This window comes from Oncorhynchus keta, chromosome 18 (genome assembly GCF_023373465.1).
Source record: "Oncorhynchus keta strain PuntledgeMale-10-30-2019 chromosome 18, Oket_V2, whole genome shotgun sequence".
NCBI classification, from domain to species: Eukaryota; Metazoa; Chordata; class Actinopteri; order Salmoniformes; family Salmonidae; genus Oncorhynchus; species Oncorhynchus keta.
This window is the reverse complement of record NC_068438.1, coordinates 10,259,207-10,274,002: the sequence shown is the minus strand read 5'-3', so window position 1 is coordinate 10,274,002 and position 14,796 is coordinate 10,259,207. Positions and strand designations below refer to the sequence as shown.

At 45.0% G+C, this 14,796-nt stretch overlaps 2 protein-coding genes across 3 annotated transcripts; both read left to right on the top strand.

The window, feature by feature from the left end:
• Positions 1–8,743: 8,743 nt before the first annotated feature.
• LOC118397238 (XIAP-associated factor 1) lies at positions 8,744–11,578 on the top strand. 2 transcript variants are annotated; one of them, XR_004828382.2, is made up of 8 exons: positions 8,744–8,896; positions 9,304–9,439; positions 9,556–9,612; positions 9,849–10,062; positions 10,224–10,294; positions 10,469–10,660; positions 10,823–10,939; positions 11,438–11,578. XR_004828382.2 is itself a non-coding variant. In XM_035791793.1 (7 exons), exons 1-7 carry the CDS (start codon positions 8,853–8,855, stop codon positions 10,853–10,855), a joined length of 747 nt encoding a protein of 248 aa, XP_035647686.1. In that variant the 5' UTR covers positions 8,744–8,852; the 3' UTR covers positions 10,856–11,407. The 2 variants fall into 2 exon arrangements, 1 of the variants encoding a protein (XP_035647686.1); XM_035791793.1 differs by lacking the exon at positions 11,438–11,578 and having other exon boundaries at positions 10,823–11,407.
• A 39-nt stretch (positions 11,579–11,617) lies between these two features.
• LOC118397235 (F-box only protein 39-like) lies at positions 11,618–14,754 on the top strand. Its single transcript, XM_035791791.2, has 3 exons — positions 11,618–12,794; positions 13,854–14,030; positions 14,387–14,754. The coding sequence occupies exons 1-3, from the start codon at positions 11,625–11,627 to the stop codon at positions 14,513–14,515; spliced, it is 1,476 nt and encodes a 491-aa protein (XP_035647684.1). The 5' UTR covers positions 11,618–11,624; the 3' UTR covers positions 14,516–14,754.
• The last annotated feature ends 42 nt before the right edge of the window (positions 14,755–14,796 follow it).

Sequence of the window (14,796 nt, the reverse complement as noted above, 5' to 3'; positions counted from 1 at the left end):
GAGGGTAGAGTAGAGTAGAGTCCTACCCTTTCTCTGTGACTGTGAGGGTAGAGCCCTACCCTTTCTCTGTGAGAGGGTAGAGTCCTACCCTTTTTCTGTGACTGTGAGGGTAGAGTAGAGTAGAGCCCTATCCTTTCTCTGTGACTGTGAGGGTAGAGTAGAGTAGAGGGCTACCCTTTCTCTGTGACTGTGAGGGTAGAGTAGAGTAGAGCCCTATCCTTTCTCTGTGACTGTGAGGGTAGAGTAGAGTAGAGTCCTACCCTTTCTCTGTGACTGTGAGGGTAGAGTAGAGTAGAGTCCTACCCTTTTTCTGTGACTGTGAGGGTAGAGTAGAGTAGAGCCCTATCCTTTCTCTGTGACTGTGAGGGTAGAGTAGAGTAGAGGGCTACCCTTTCTCTGTGACTGTGAGGGTAGAGTAGAGTAGAGCCCTATCCTTTCTCTGTGACTGTGAGGGTAAAGTAGAATAGAGGGATACCCTTTCTCTGTTACTGTGATGGTAGAGTAGAGCCAGTATCCTGATCACTGACTTCAGCCAACAGTTGATTACTGGGGCTGCAGTAGGAAATGAACCAGCCAGCCACACATTACTTCACCTATGGCGTCTGTTTATAATGTGAAATGAAAAAAATATCAAATGTAAACGTCTGAAGAATATAAATAAGAAAACTAATAGCATAATCAGTATTACCCTGGGCTTACACATGACACACTCATCTGCATCCCAAATGGCACCCTATTCCCTATTTAGTCCACTACTGTTGACCAGGACACAGAGGGCTCCGGTCGGAAGTAGTGCACGTTAAAGGGAATAGGTTTCCATGGGACGCAGTCTCCATCTCTATTTCTGTTGGGAGATATTCTGAGACATACTGTCAGTTCACAGGCTTTCCATCTCACTGACATGTGCACTGCTCTGTCTGGGGTCAATCCCCCTAATAACATAACCACGTTTACTAGACAGGCAAATGGGGGCATGGACATCAATAATGTCATAGTGTCATACATCAATAGAATACTGAACCGCTCTCTCTCTCACACACACCAATGCACGCACGCACACACACACACACACACACACACACACACACACACACACACACACACACACACACACACACACACACACACACACACACACACACACACACACACACACACACACACACACACACACACACACACACACACACACACACATCCGCATTCACACACGCAGGTCCACACGTGTGTACATACTTAAAGGTCTCGAACAGTGAAAATCATGTTTTTCATCAAATTGGATGATATCTCAGAATTCCATCCCTAAGCCCCCTACACTGAGTCTGAGTACTGCCAGCATAAAGAAATGTTGTCCACAAAAGGTGTTGCGGTGTGTATAGTATTTGTAATTTACCCTGCAAATCATATTTTGACATTCCAGTGTGTGGGTTGTTGTCTTACAGTTCATATCGCTTGTGTCATTGGAGCTAATCACTTTCAATTCCCATTTTGTTTTTATCATCAAGCAGTAATGATAGACATCTACTCTGTCTGCACAGCTTCCCAAGCAACCACCACAGCAGGAATGCTGTGATAGAAAAAATCTGCTTTCCTAAAGGCAAAGAAGGGGGGGGTATGACATGACGCCTGTAAAGACAGACCCAACATACTGTAAGTCATAGTTATTCATTTCAAATCTGCATCAACTGAGCATTTAAGGCACACAAACTTATCCAAATAAAGACAGAAAAGTTTAACTAAAAAAAACGCACAGCCAAATACTGCATATTTCTAATCGAGTGCTACAAAAATATCAGAGAACACATTGTAGAATGAGTAGATCGCTACATCAATGAATTGATAGCATCCTAAGTGAATAAAAGGAAATTCAATTCACTACCCACTTAAACATTTCCCTTTTCAAAAACACTACAGGCTGTGTAGAAAGGCTTCTGGATCTCCTCTTCAACGAGGTCACCCTTGATCCAGGGCTGTATGTGGGGAAGCTGTGTGAGCCGTCCATCCCAGGACCCCTGTCTGCCCAGTGTGAGAGGCCTGACAAGGAGGAGGCCATAGCTGGATTTGTCTCCCGCTTCAGTCTTTGGGGATGACCAAAGTGGTTGACTGAAGCCTGCTTGATTGAAGCAGGGTACATGGGTCCCCCTCTTCCCCAGCTTCCCTCCTTATCAATCTCTGTAGTTGGTTGATTTTCCTATTTTCACACTGATAGCGTCATTGCACACGATGGTACACAGCATCATCTGGATGTGTGTCCAACAAAAGTTCAACATTCACCTTCTGCTACCATTTCTGTCAAGCCGTCTATGCAGACAGTTTTGCACATACATTGATAAATCCAACGTATGCACCACACCGAACGCACAGCAACTGCCTCTGCAACGTTTTGCAAGGCAAAGGCAGCCATTTCCATTCTAAATGAATGCACTTCTGGTGTGTCAAAACGCAATGACGCTGTCAGCGTGATCAATGTCAGCGTGATCAAGGCGCAACATGCAACAATTTCTACGATTTTACTGAGTTACAGTTCATATGAGGAAATCAGTCAATTCAAATGAATTAATTAGGCCCTAATCTATGGATTTCACATGACTGGGAATTCAGATATGCATCTGCTGATCACAGATACCTTTAAAACAAGCCATAGAAAGTTGGTTGTAATTTAAATTTAATCCACCAGAAAAGACTGAACAAATAATACAACAAATATTATGGTTCAACTCAAATATACTAATCAGCCGGGCTGAGCTTCTTCGAAAAGAAGGCACAGGGGCGAAGCTTTGGTGGCGTGCCCGAGCGCTAAGAGAGCACTGCTTCGATCCCAGCCTCGGACGCGTCCACCTCAACTATGAACGCCAAAGAGGGATCCGGATGAGCCAGCATGGGAGCCAAGGTAAACAGAGCCTTCAGGTGACCAAAAGCCCTGTCCGCCTCAGCCGACCACTGCAGCCGCACCGGTCTTCCCTTCAGCAGTGAGGTAATGGGAGCTGGTACCTGACCAAACTCCCGGATAAAGCGTTGGTAGTAGTTGGCAAACCCCAGAAACCGCTGCACTTCCTTTACCGTGGGAGTCGGCCAATTATGCATGGCTGAAATGCGGTCACTGTCCATCTCTACCCCTGAAGTGGAAATGTGGTACCCTAAAAAGGAGATGGACTGTTGGAAGAACAGACATTTCTCAGCCTTGACATACAGGTCATGCTCCAACAGTCGACCAAGCACCTTGCACACCAGGGACACATGTTCGGCGCGTGTAGAGGAGTATATCAGAATGTCATCAATATACACCACTACACCCTGCTCGTGCAGGTCCCGGAAAATCTCGTCAACAAAGGCCTGGAAGACTGATGGAGCATTCATCAACCTGTACGGCATGACGAGGTACTCTTAGTGCCCTGGAAAATGTACTGAGAGATCACCTAGCTCAGGGTTGCTCCTTCAGATCGGATTGGGACCTGTCAGTTCCATCACTCAGCACCTCGCTCTGACGCCCATGGAGCTGGGAGGTGCTGCACTTAGGGCGACCGGAGGAGAGGCCATTCCCTGCACCATCTGTGGCCGCAGAGTGCACCCAGCACGTTGGTGCTGGAGGGGTCCCTCAGGGAGTCGAGGAAGCAGGCAGGGCACTGTCGTGTCACCCCAGGTGAGTCGGTACCAGGCTCACCCATAGCCCCCTGTTGCTCACATGTATGTGTTTGTTTCATTTCCTGAGTTTCTCCCGCATTCCCAGCATAAGGCACTAGTAGATTCAGACGCGGCTGGGAATTTTATTGATCGTTCATTTGCTCAAAGTTTAGGGATCCTTGTTCCTGTGGATATGCCTTTCACTGTGCACTCCCTAGATAGTCGACCATTAGGGTCAGGGCTCCACTTGACATGGTTACGCAGGAGGGTCATGAGGAGAGAATCAGTCTCTCCCTTATTGATTCTCCTGTGTTTCCCGTGGTGCTGGGCTTATCCTGGTTGGCCTTTCATGACCCCACTATTTGGTGGCAACAGAGGGCTCTCAAGGGGTGGTCACGAGAGTGCTCAGGGAGGTGTGTAGGGGTTTCCATCGGTGCATCTACGGTGGAAAGTCCAGACCAGGTCTCCACCGTGCACATCCCCTCAGAATTTGCCGATTTGGCTCTCGCCTTCTGTAAGAAGAGGGCGACTAAATGACTACCTCATTGACGGGGGGATTGTGCGATACATCTCCTGGTAGACACAGCACTTCCCAGGAGTCACGTGTATCCTCTGTCCCAGGAGGAGACAGGTGAAGTGGTCAGCAGTTCTTTGAGAGAATGGACAACCTGTGCATCGTTGGGTGTCCAGGCCCAGTACACCTCCTTCTTCAACAGCCGACGCAGAGGGGAGGTGATGGCCGAGTACTGGGGCAGGAAGCGTACTGATAATCAGTTAGCGTGTAGGGCCTGGCTATCCCTAAAAAGGGCCATGCATGCACAGTAAAACAACACAGCCTCACATTTCAAATGACACCTGTTAAGTAGAAAAGTAGTTAATTTCCATGTAATTGTGTTGTCGTGTGTTGCTGCCTTGCTATGTTGTTGTCTTAGGTCTCTCTGTATGTAGTGTTGTGTTGTCTCTCTTGTCTTGATGTGTGTTTTGTCCTATATATATATAAGTGTGGGGTACAGAGATGACAGAGAACACTATTATTGCACACAGAGTGAGTCCTACAACTTATTATGTATTTCATTAGATGTGATTTATGTCCCTAATTACGTTTTTAAACATGCACTGATTGCATCTTTTATTTCATTTACCTACCTTGGCAGAGTACCTATTTACACATAACCACTAGAACTCAACAATTAGCCTCAATACCTCCTAAATAGCATGAAAAGTGGAGGGTAGGAACAGAAAAACAGAAAGCACCTCTAAACAGGCAAAATGTTAGTTTACTAACTCAACTTTGTGATATTGTGTTCAAGTAAACGGAGGATTTTTATTTTGAAGCTTTTTGCGCAATTTGGACCCGTTAATGTCGCTTAATGTCGCTTATTTCACGGATCTATGAGAAAGAGGTTGTGAACAAGCTCGGAGTTTCACTTGTCTGTTCATGACAAATAGAAACCGAAAGCATCGACTCAATGCCTCCCTCTCTCCATTCCTCCGCAGCTGTGAGAATAATTTTTCTTCCACTTTGACATCGCAGAGTATTTTTGTTCAGATCGTTGACAAAAAAAGGACAGATTCATTTTAATCCCACTTTTCTAACACAACAAAACGTGGAGAAATTCAATGGGTGTGAATGCTTTCTGAAAGCGCTTCTTTCTGTCCCTAACACTAAAACTAAGACAGCAATCATATTTAAACAAAACAGATTTCTAAACCAAATAAAAACGCGTAAATTGTATCTGAAGACTAACTGAAATTTAAATTGAATTCCAAATAAAAATGGTCAAAATAATAGAAATAAAAAAAATGCAAAAACATAAAACTGTAATAACAGATGGGCCTTGAGAGGAAAGACGGTGTAAGGAGCAGTGAATGTTGAAACAGAATGTTCCAGTATGTTTGTGAGCAGTGAATGTTGAAACAGCATGTTACAGTATGTTTGTGAGCAGTGAATGTTGAAACAGAATGTTCCAGTATGTTTGTGAGCAGTGAATGTTGAAACAGAATGTTCCAGTATGTTTGTGAGCAGTGAATGTTGAAACAGCATGTTACAGTATGTTTGTGAGCAGTGAATGTTGAAACAGCATGTTCCAGTATATTTGTGAGCAGTGAATGTTGAAACAGCATGTTCCAGTATGTTTGTGAGCAGTGAATGTTGAAACAGAATGTTCCAGTATGTTTGTGAGCAGTGAATGTTGAAACGGAATGTTCCAGTATATTTGTGAGCAGTGAATGTTGAAACAGCATGTTCCAGTATATTTGTGAGCAGTGAATGTTGAAACAGCATGTTCCAGTATATTTGTGAGCAGTGAATGTTGAAACAGCATGTTCCAGTATGTTTGTGAGCAGTGAATGTTGAAACAGCATGTACCAGTATGTTTGTGAGCAGTGAATGTTGAAACAGCATATTCCAGTATGTTTGTGAGCAGTGAATGTTGAAACTACATGTTCCAGTATATTTGTGAGCAGTGAATGTTGAAACAGAATGTTCCAGTATATTTGTGAGCAGTGAATGTTGAAACAGAATGTTCCAGTATATTTGTGAGCAGTGAATCTTGAAACAGCATGTTCCAGTATGTTTGTGAGCAGTGAATGTTGAAACAGAATGTTCCAGTATATTTGTGAGCAGTGAATGTTGAAACAGCATGTTCCAGTATATTTGTGAGCAGTGAATGTTGAAACAGAATGTTCCAGTATATTTGTGAGCAGTGAATGTTGAAACAGCATGTTCCAGTATGTTTGTAAGCAGTGAATGTTGAAACAGCGTGTTCCAGTATGTTTGTGAGCAGTGAATGTTGAAACAGAATGTTCCAGTATGTTTGTGAGCAGTGAATGTTGAAACTGCATGTTCCAGTATATTTGTGAGCAGTGAATGTTGAAACAGCATGTTCCAGTATGTTTGTGAGCAGTGAATGTTGAAACTGCATGTTCCAGTATGTTTGTGAGCAGTGAATGTTGAAACAGCAAGTTCCAGTATGTTTGTGAGCAGTGAATGTTGAAACAGCATGTTCCAGTATGTTTATAAGCAGTGAATGTTGAAACAGCGTGTTCCAGTATGTTTGTGAGCAGTGAATGTTGAAACAGAATGTTCCAGTATGTTTGTGAGCAGTGAATGTTGAAACTGCATGTTCCAGTATATTTGTGAGCAGTGAATGTTGAAACAGCATGTTCCAGTATGTTTGTGAGCAGTGAATGTTGAAACTGCATGTTCCAGTATGTTTGTGAGCAGTGAATGTTGAAACAGCATGTTACAGTATGTTTGTGAGCAGTGAATGTTGAAACAGCATGTTACAGTATGTTTGTGAGCAGTGAATGTTGAAACTGCATGTTCCAGTATGTTTGTGAGCAGTGAATGTTGAAACAGCATGTTCCAGTATGTTTGTGAGCAGTGAATGTTGAAACTGCATGTTCCAGTATGTTTGTGAGCAGTGAATGTTGAAACTGCATGTTCCAGTATGTTTGTGAGCAGTGAATGTCAGTGAACATAGTATCTCTGTGTTGTGAATGTGTGTTTCTCACCATGCAGACGATGGGCTCCAGCAGCTTGTAGCTCGTCACATCCATCCAGGTCAATTCTATGGAAACCTGACGGTGACACAATGCACAGATGAGAATGGTTGATAATTGCTTTATTGTATCAGTTCGTTTTTTTTTTTTGCTTGAACAGTACAATACAAAACATTTCCCATTTAATAGCGATTGTTCTACAAGCATTTCAAGAAAAATGTAGCAGTTAGTCCTGACAAACTTCAAATCTGGTTAGTTTTCTGAAGGTGAATGACAAAACCACACACACACACACACACACACACACACACACACACACACACACACACACACACACACACACACACACACACACACACAGACCCCTCTGTTTAGTTCTGAGCTGCACGCCGTCGTGGCTGAAGAGGCGGACGGGTGTCGACTGCGGTGGCCATCTGCACACAGGTGGCTCCTGTTGTACATTACAAACAGATGCATTTGTAATGTACAACAGTGCTGTGAGGGGACACTCTTACAAACACTGGTTGTGTCCTATTCCCTATATAGTATATAGTGTTTTATAACTGGTTAGTGCGTGTGGTGTTTGTTGCCTTAATGACAACATGTCATGTGGGTGTCATTGAAAAAGTACATGTCCCACATGACCTTATCTGTTGTAACAGTGACATGTCTGGACAAGACTATAAACTTGAAAGATAATTCAACCATGTCTGTTTGATTGAGCAGTTGTGTTGTGTAATTTGTCATCCTCCGTATCTCCAACAAAGAGGTCAATTCCTCCAGCAGCTTTAGAATATAATTGAATAAATATAATAATATACTCCATCCTATCATCATCGTTTGTCTCCAACAAAGAGGTCGATTCCTCTTTTGGTGACAAAGGGCTTTATTACAGAGAAACACTCATCTGTTTCATCAGCTGTCTTGGTGGCTGGTCTCAGACAATTCCGCAGGTGAAGTAGCAGGATGTGGAGGTTCTGGGCTGGTGTGGTTACACGTGGTCTGCGGATGTGAGGCCGGTTGGACATACTGTCAAATTCTCTAAAATTACATTTAGACTTACACTTAGGCTTATGGTAGGGAAATGAACATTACATTCTCTGGCAACAGCTCTGGTGGACATTCCTGCAGTCAGCATGTCAATTGCACGCACCTTCAAAACTTGAGACATCTGTGGCATTGTGTTGTGTGACAAAACATCACATTTTAGAGTGGCCATTTATTGTCCCCGGCACAAGGTGCACCTGTGTAATGATAATGCCGTTTAATCAGCTTCTTGATGTGCCACACTTGTCAGGTGGATGGATTATCTTGGCAAATGAGAAATGCTAACTAACAGGGATCTAAACTATTTTTTTTTAGAGTAATAAGCTTTTTGTGATCTTTCCGGGATCTTTTATTTCAGCTCATGAAAGATGGGTCCAACACTTAACATGTTGAAAAAAATCTAGTTTCTATTTTCAATTTACGTAACTTTAAACAATATTTGCTGTGTGATTTTAAATCTGAAAAACGTAATGTAACAGCCAAGTAACATTTCTCCAGGTTGACTTTTATTTAGAAAATTAGCCCTATGATCACATGACCTCAATGTCGCTAGTTTCACAATGCTATTTCCTACGTCTCCTGGGACGGGTTGCAAAAGTTGGGCGTAAAACAATTGGTTTTAAATGCTTGGTCGGGCGTAAACTACTGGTTTTGGAATCATAATTTACACCTTTTACGCGATGGCAGACAAGGAAGAGGACACAACCCGTGTCTGTGACCAGTGGTGAGATAATTAAAACATTTTAATATGTAAAACGTTCAAAAGAAAGCATCAAAGTAACAGTGGATATTCTTCAGCATGAATTGGTAGAATATATGCCTTAGTTTGTTGAGAGAGACCGTTCACTTCATAATAAGATACATTGTCAATAATATTCACTGGGCTGCCACAATTTCAGCTTTACAAGAGGCATTTCAGTCAATACATGGAATCCTAGTCTAGACTCTTTGAAAGGGAAAGTGCAAGTTGTCAAAAATATAAATAATCAAGTAAAGTACAGATACCCCAAAAAACGACTTAAAGTACTACTTTCAACTATTTTTACTTAAGTACTTTAAACCACTGCCCACTCAGGTCAGTGGTCTTGTGGAGCCTCTAACACTTCTCCTGTGCTCGTGTTCAACTGTCAGTCACAAGGAGGTGGCTGTGTCCAACTTTGCCTTGCACGAGTCCCACTGCCAGCGGTTCCTGTGCCTGTGTCCAGACTGTGATGAGCCGGTTCCCAGACAGCTATTGGAGCAGCATCATCAGGACCAGCACACCCAGGTAAACCACTCTGCTGAAATGAAACCAGGATCACTTCCAAATACTTGAGTCGATGTTGAGAGATAAAGGGCCCAATTGTATATGTCCGATATATTGTCGTTTCGTCACTCCCACAGGTGAAATGCACCAAGTGCAACAAAAAGGTGGAGCGTTGCCAGCTACTGGACCATGAGGTGAGACCGCTCAACGGCCACCCGCATTGCCACACACACACACACACACACACACACACACACACACACACACACACACACACACACACACACACACACACACACACATCATGACGATGCCGTTTCAGTGAATGGATTGGAATGAGTTCCTCTGCATGATCGTCATAATCAAACTATAATTGATACAGGTGTATAATAACGATTGTTATAAAGAATGAATCACCCCACCCTCTCAGTCGGACGAGTGTAAGGAACGGCTGCAGTGCTGTGAGTTCTGCCAGCTGGAGCTGCCGCTGTCGGCCATGGCGGAGCACAGCGTGGCGTGTGGCAGTCGCACCGAGCGATGCTCCGACTGTGGACACTACGTCACTCTGAGGGACCAGCCGGAGCATGCCCAGATCTGCCCTGACCTCTATGTTCCCGATAACCCCTCCCCACCATCCTCCAACGGTGAGGCTACCCCCACACTTCAGTTTAAGTTGATTTGCCATATGTAATATTCAACCCATTGGAAAATGGAAATCATAATCACTATCCAGTCAGATGAGTTTGATATGATGGTGTTTGATGTTATGTAATATTCAAACTAATGTGGTGTTTTCTGGATGCAGGCAGGCGAACAGCAGAGGTTTGCAGGAGCTGTATGAGGTCTTTCCCATTGGAGGAGATGGCAGAACATCAGGTATGTTCTTATTCAACAGCATGAACCCAAGTCATCATCATCAGATCATTCCTCCTTGTTTTGCCACCTATATTAAGCCTACTTCTGGGACAAACAAGTATTATCAATGCAGATTCTCCATGGAAAGAGCTTTGTGTTTAAATTACTTGTTCAAATCTCTTCCCCAACTGCTAGATGTGGTGTGACCACACATCAGAGGAGGCTGAACAGGAACAGCCCAGTCCTCGTTTGACCAATTCTATGAAGTCCGCATTGTTCTCAGCCCAAGGCAGGAGGCAAGAGGGGAGAGAGGGGGATATTGACCAGATCAGCACCTGTCCCCACTGTCACCTGGCTCTCCCCGTAGCCACACTACGATGGCATGAGGTACAGCGCTGTCCCAAAAACACAGTAGCCTTCTGGGTTGTGTCAATTCCATTTCAATTCAGTCTCCAACCCTGGAATTGACCCAAACCCTGGTCCCATTTTTAATCATTTGGAGTGATGAAAAAGAGACAAACTAACTGGGTCTTTTGTTTCTTCTTTCAGATTAAATGTCAAATACATGTCAACTTGAATTGAGAAACGTGCTCAGAACTTCTGAAGGAACACTCCATGGTGAATTGGTGTAGTGGTTGACAAATTATTAATAACACAATGAACAAGGTTAGTCGTGATTTATTTGAGCAAATCGCAAGTTATTTTTTGCCGAAAATGTGTATTTCAGAGGCAGTCGAGTTATTTCTGGTGACTGGACGGGTTGGGGGTAACAGTAAGAGATCAGGACTTATTATATTAGTCAGGATCCTTCTCTACAAGAGGACAAGAGTCCTATTCTATGATTGTTGTATAATACATTGTTTACAACTGAAATGCAGTATGTTCTGAAAATGGGAATGTTTTCTCCGTCATTGAACTCATCAAAAGTTTTACATTTTAATATTTGTTTACTAATGTACATAACTGATTTACAATCAAATGTTTTGCTGTACGCACACTTAAGGATATTATATTTTTTGTTAATAATGGATCCAAATACTGTGAGCCATCCGGTTTTATCTTCTCCTATTGTGATGTCACAAGGTGTCTCTTTGGTTTCATGGTGACAACAATAAAAGCTGTGAAGGTTCCAGAGCTTCAGTTTTGGTGTCTCGTCATTTCCAGGTGACAACTGGGACACATTGATGGCCACCCAATGGACACGTGTCATTGTGTCCTCTGCTTCGCTGTAGTCCAAGTGAACCCCAGAGTCACATAGAATACATTTCAGACTACAGGGAGAACTATTTCTTTACATTTGGTGGATGAATCTGAGAGACGTGAGTGGTTGGGCAAAACTCCTTCCTTGTAAATGAATTACCCTGAGGATCCAGAGGAACAGCTCTCGGAGGATGAAAACGAAGAAGAAGAGGAGGGGGAGGATGAAGGAATAGAGATAATGGATGAGGAGGAGGAGGAGGAGGAGGAAGAAGGCGAGGCGGAGGAAAATGAGGAGCCTAAGCTGGGCTGGGCTAACCTCCCGGACGTGTGTCTGCGGCAGGTGTTCTGGTGGCTGCGTGACCGTGACCGTGTCAAGGCGGCCCTGGTGTGTCTCCACTGGCACCACGTCATGCGCTCGCCCTCTCTCTGGAGGGTTCGAACCTTCAACTTCTCCGGCCGCATCTCCAGGACCCGCCGCTCGGAGCTGGAGACGGCCGTGTGTTACGCCAAGACCTACGGCGCTTACCTGGAGGATCTGGAGATCCGCTTCTCCCACCCCCTCAACTCTCTGGTGTCCCGGCGCTTCCAGCAGACGCTGAGGACCTTCCTCGCTGCACTGCGTAAAACCAGAGGCGGACTACGCCGCCTAACTGTCAACCACATGGAGCTGGACCGCGCCGCCTGGTGCCGCAGCGTACGCAAGGCGCTGGTGCGCAGCCTCACATTCTACCTGCGCCGCGAGAGCTCCCGCCTGGGCTACTTGAGCCTGCGAGGGGCCCGCCTCAACCTGCCCCAGGGCCTGGAGGTGCTGGAGGCCGTGGCTGCATCTCAGCAGCACATCCACCTGGGCCGCCGGCCCGGTATCACCCACCTCAACCTGGAGGACTTCTTCTCACAGCCGCTGGCCGTCTTCATCAGCCCCGCCTTCCCCCAGGTCATGAACCGCTTCCAGGGCCTCTGCACCCTGACCCTCAACTACAGCTGCCTGTCGGACGAGCTGCTGGCGGCCCTGTCCGCGGCGTGTAGGAGCCTGGACGGGGGAGGGTCCCTGCAGACGTTCACCATACGATGCCATATCCACGAGCCCCACATCCAGGTGGTCTGGGGGGATGCCTGGTCCCATCTGGCCCAGCGTTGTCCCGACCTCCGTGTGCATATCACAGTGGAGCGGATCCTCGACATGGACAAGCTGGGGAGGATTCTGCTCAGAGAGATCCCGCTGCGCTCGCTCAGTCTCACCAGTTGCTACTTCAGTGAACAGGACTGGAGTGTCAAGCCCGCCCTTACCAACCTAGTGCCCTACTACAGGAGCTGTTTACAGGTGAGGACTGGTTTCTCTACCCGGCAATACACAGTAGCAGTCAGCAGTATGTGTAGTGTTTCATGTTCCTACATTGTCTTTTTATATCCATGCAGTTCAGACAGATTAAGCCTAGTCCTGGACTAAGGGAATCTCCATTGATAATGTGTTTTAGTCCTGGACTAAGGGAATCTCCATTGATAATGTGTTTTAGTCCTGGACTAAGGGAATCTCCATTGATAATGTGTTTTAGTCCTGGACTAAGAGAATCTCCATTGAGAATGTGTTTTAGTCCTGGACTAAGAGAATCTCCATTGAGAATGTGTTTTAGTCCTGGACTAAGAGAATCTCCATTGAGAATGTGTTTTAGTCCTGGACTAAGAGAATCTCCATTGAGAATGTGTTTTAGTCCTGGACTAAGAGAATCTCCATTGAGAATGTGTTTTAGTCCTGGACTAAGAGAATCTCCATTGAATGTGTTTTAGTCCTGGACTAAGGGAATCTCCATTGAGAATGTGTTTTAGTCCTGGACTAAGAGAATCTCCATTGAGAATGTGTTTTAGTCCTGGACTAAGAGAATCTCCATTGAGAATGTGTTTTAGTCCTGGACTAAGAGAATCTCCATTGAGAATGTGTTTTAGTCCTGGACTAAGAGAATCTCCATTGATAATGTGTTTTAGTCCTGGACTAAGAGAATCTCCATTGAGAATGTGTTTTAGTCCTGGACTAAGAGAATCTCCATTGATAATGTGTTTTAGTCCAGGACAAGTCTTAATCTATGTCAGGGAAACCATCCTCAAGGACTGCATTCAATCGGTATTGCAGAAGTATCGCGGAAAATGTACATTTTAAAGCTAATGTTGCCGCGTTTGTGGAGACTGCGTTCACAGTAAACATTGCATACGTCAGCTCAATCGGAAACAACCTTTACATTGTTATGCAGATCTTCCGCGATACAGAATGAATCCACGGAATGAATGAACTGTCAATAGGAAGTCGGTGGAGCTCATACTTTAACAAGAAACATGACTCCATTCTTGAAGTGTCGTGAATCTCTCTCCACCCCATTCCGTGGGTTAGAAACTGACCCTGGACCTGAACAACAGCCACGAGTCTGTGGACGAGGAGCTGCTGGAGGTGGTGCTGCTGTGCAGCCAGCTGGTCTACATGAAGGTCTGGGCATTCCTGGACATCAGCTTCCTGGACCGGCTGCTGCAGAAACGCCTGGAAAAAAAGATTGTCCTAAGGACCATCAAGGTGAGCCAGAGATCTGGGAGCTAGGCCAAGGCCATTTAGGCTTACCGACCTGCGTACCAATCTATGTCCTGGCATTGAAGCGATTTACTGACACAAGCTCCACACACTAGCCTGCTGTGTTCTCCTGCCCAGTGAACAGGGATATTGCAGGCATTTTAAAGTGTGTTTGGGTCATAAATGAAACAGCCTTCAGCTGGGCAGTCATCTTTGTCAGTTCTTAAAAGGGCAGGTCCCATTTTCCTTCCTCTACTACTGATGACACTTCATGTGCGGTACCTAGCTATAGCAACGTGCATTACTGTATTATGTGAGCAATATACTGTCTGGTTTATAAGCTGCTTGTGTTTGTGTCCCAGGTGCGGATCTACATCAACAAATATGAGACTCAGGACGAGGATGAGCAGCTGGAGGAGGTGTACTCTCGCTACAGACAACTCATCAACTCAGAGCTCCACTACTTTGCCATCTCCTACCCCATGCTCTGACTCCTGCCTGACAGACACGTGGGCCCATAAAGACAGCATTTTTTTTGTTATATTATCACCAGTTAAAGGAAGAGGAGGAAGGAACTACAATTTGATGCACAATCATGATGGGTCTGGCAAATACACACACTCTTTCGCACACACACACACACACACACACACACACACACACACACACACACACACACACACACACACACACACACACACACACACACACACACACACACACACACACACACACAGCCATCGCTGTAAATAAACACACACTCCATAACTCT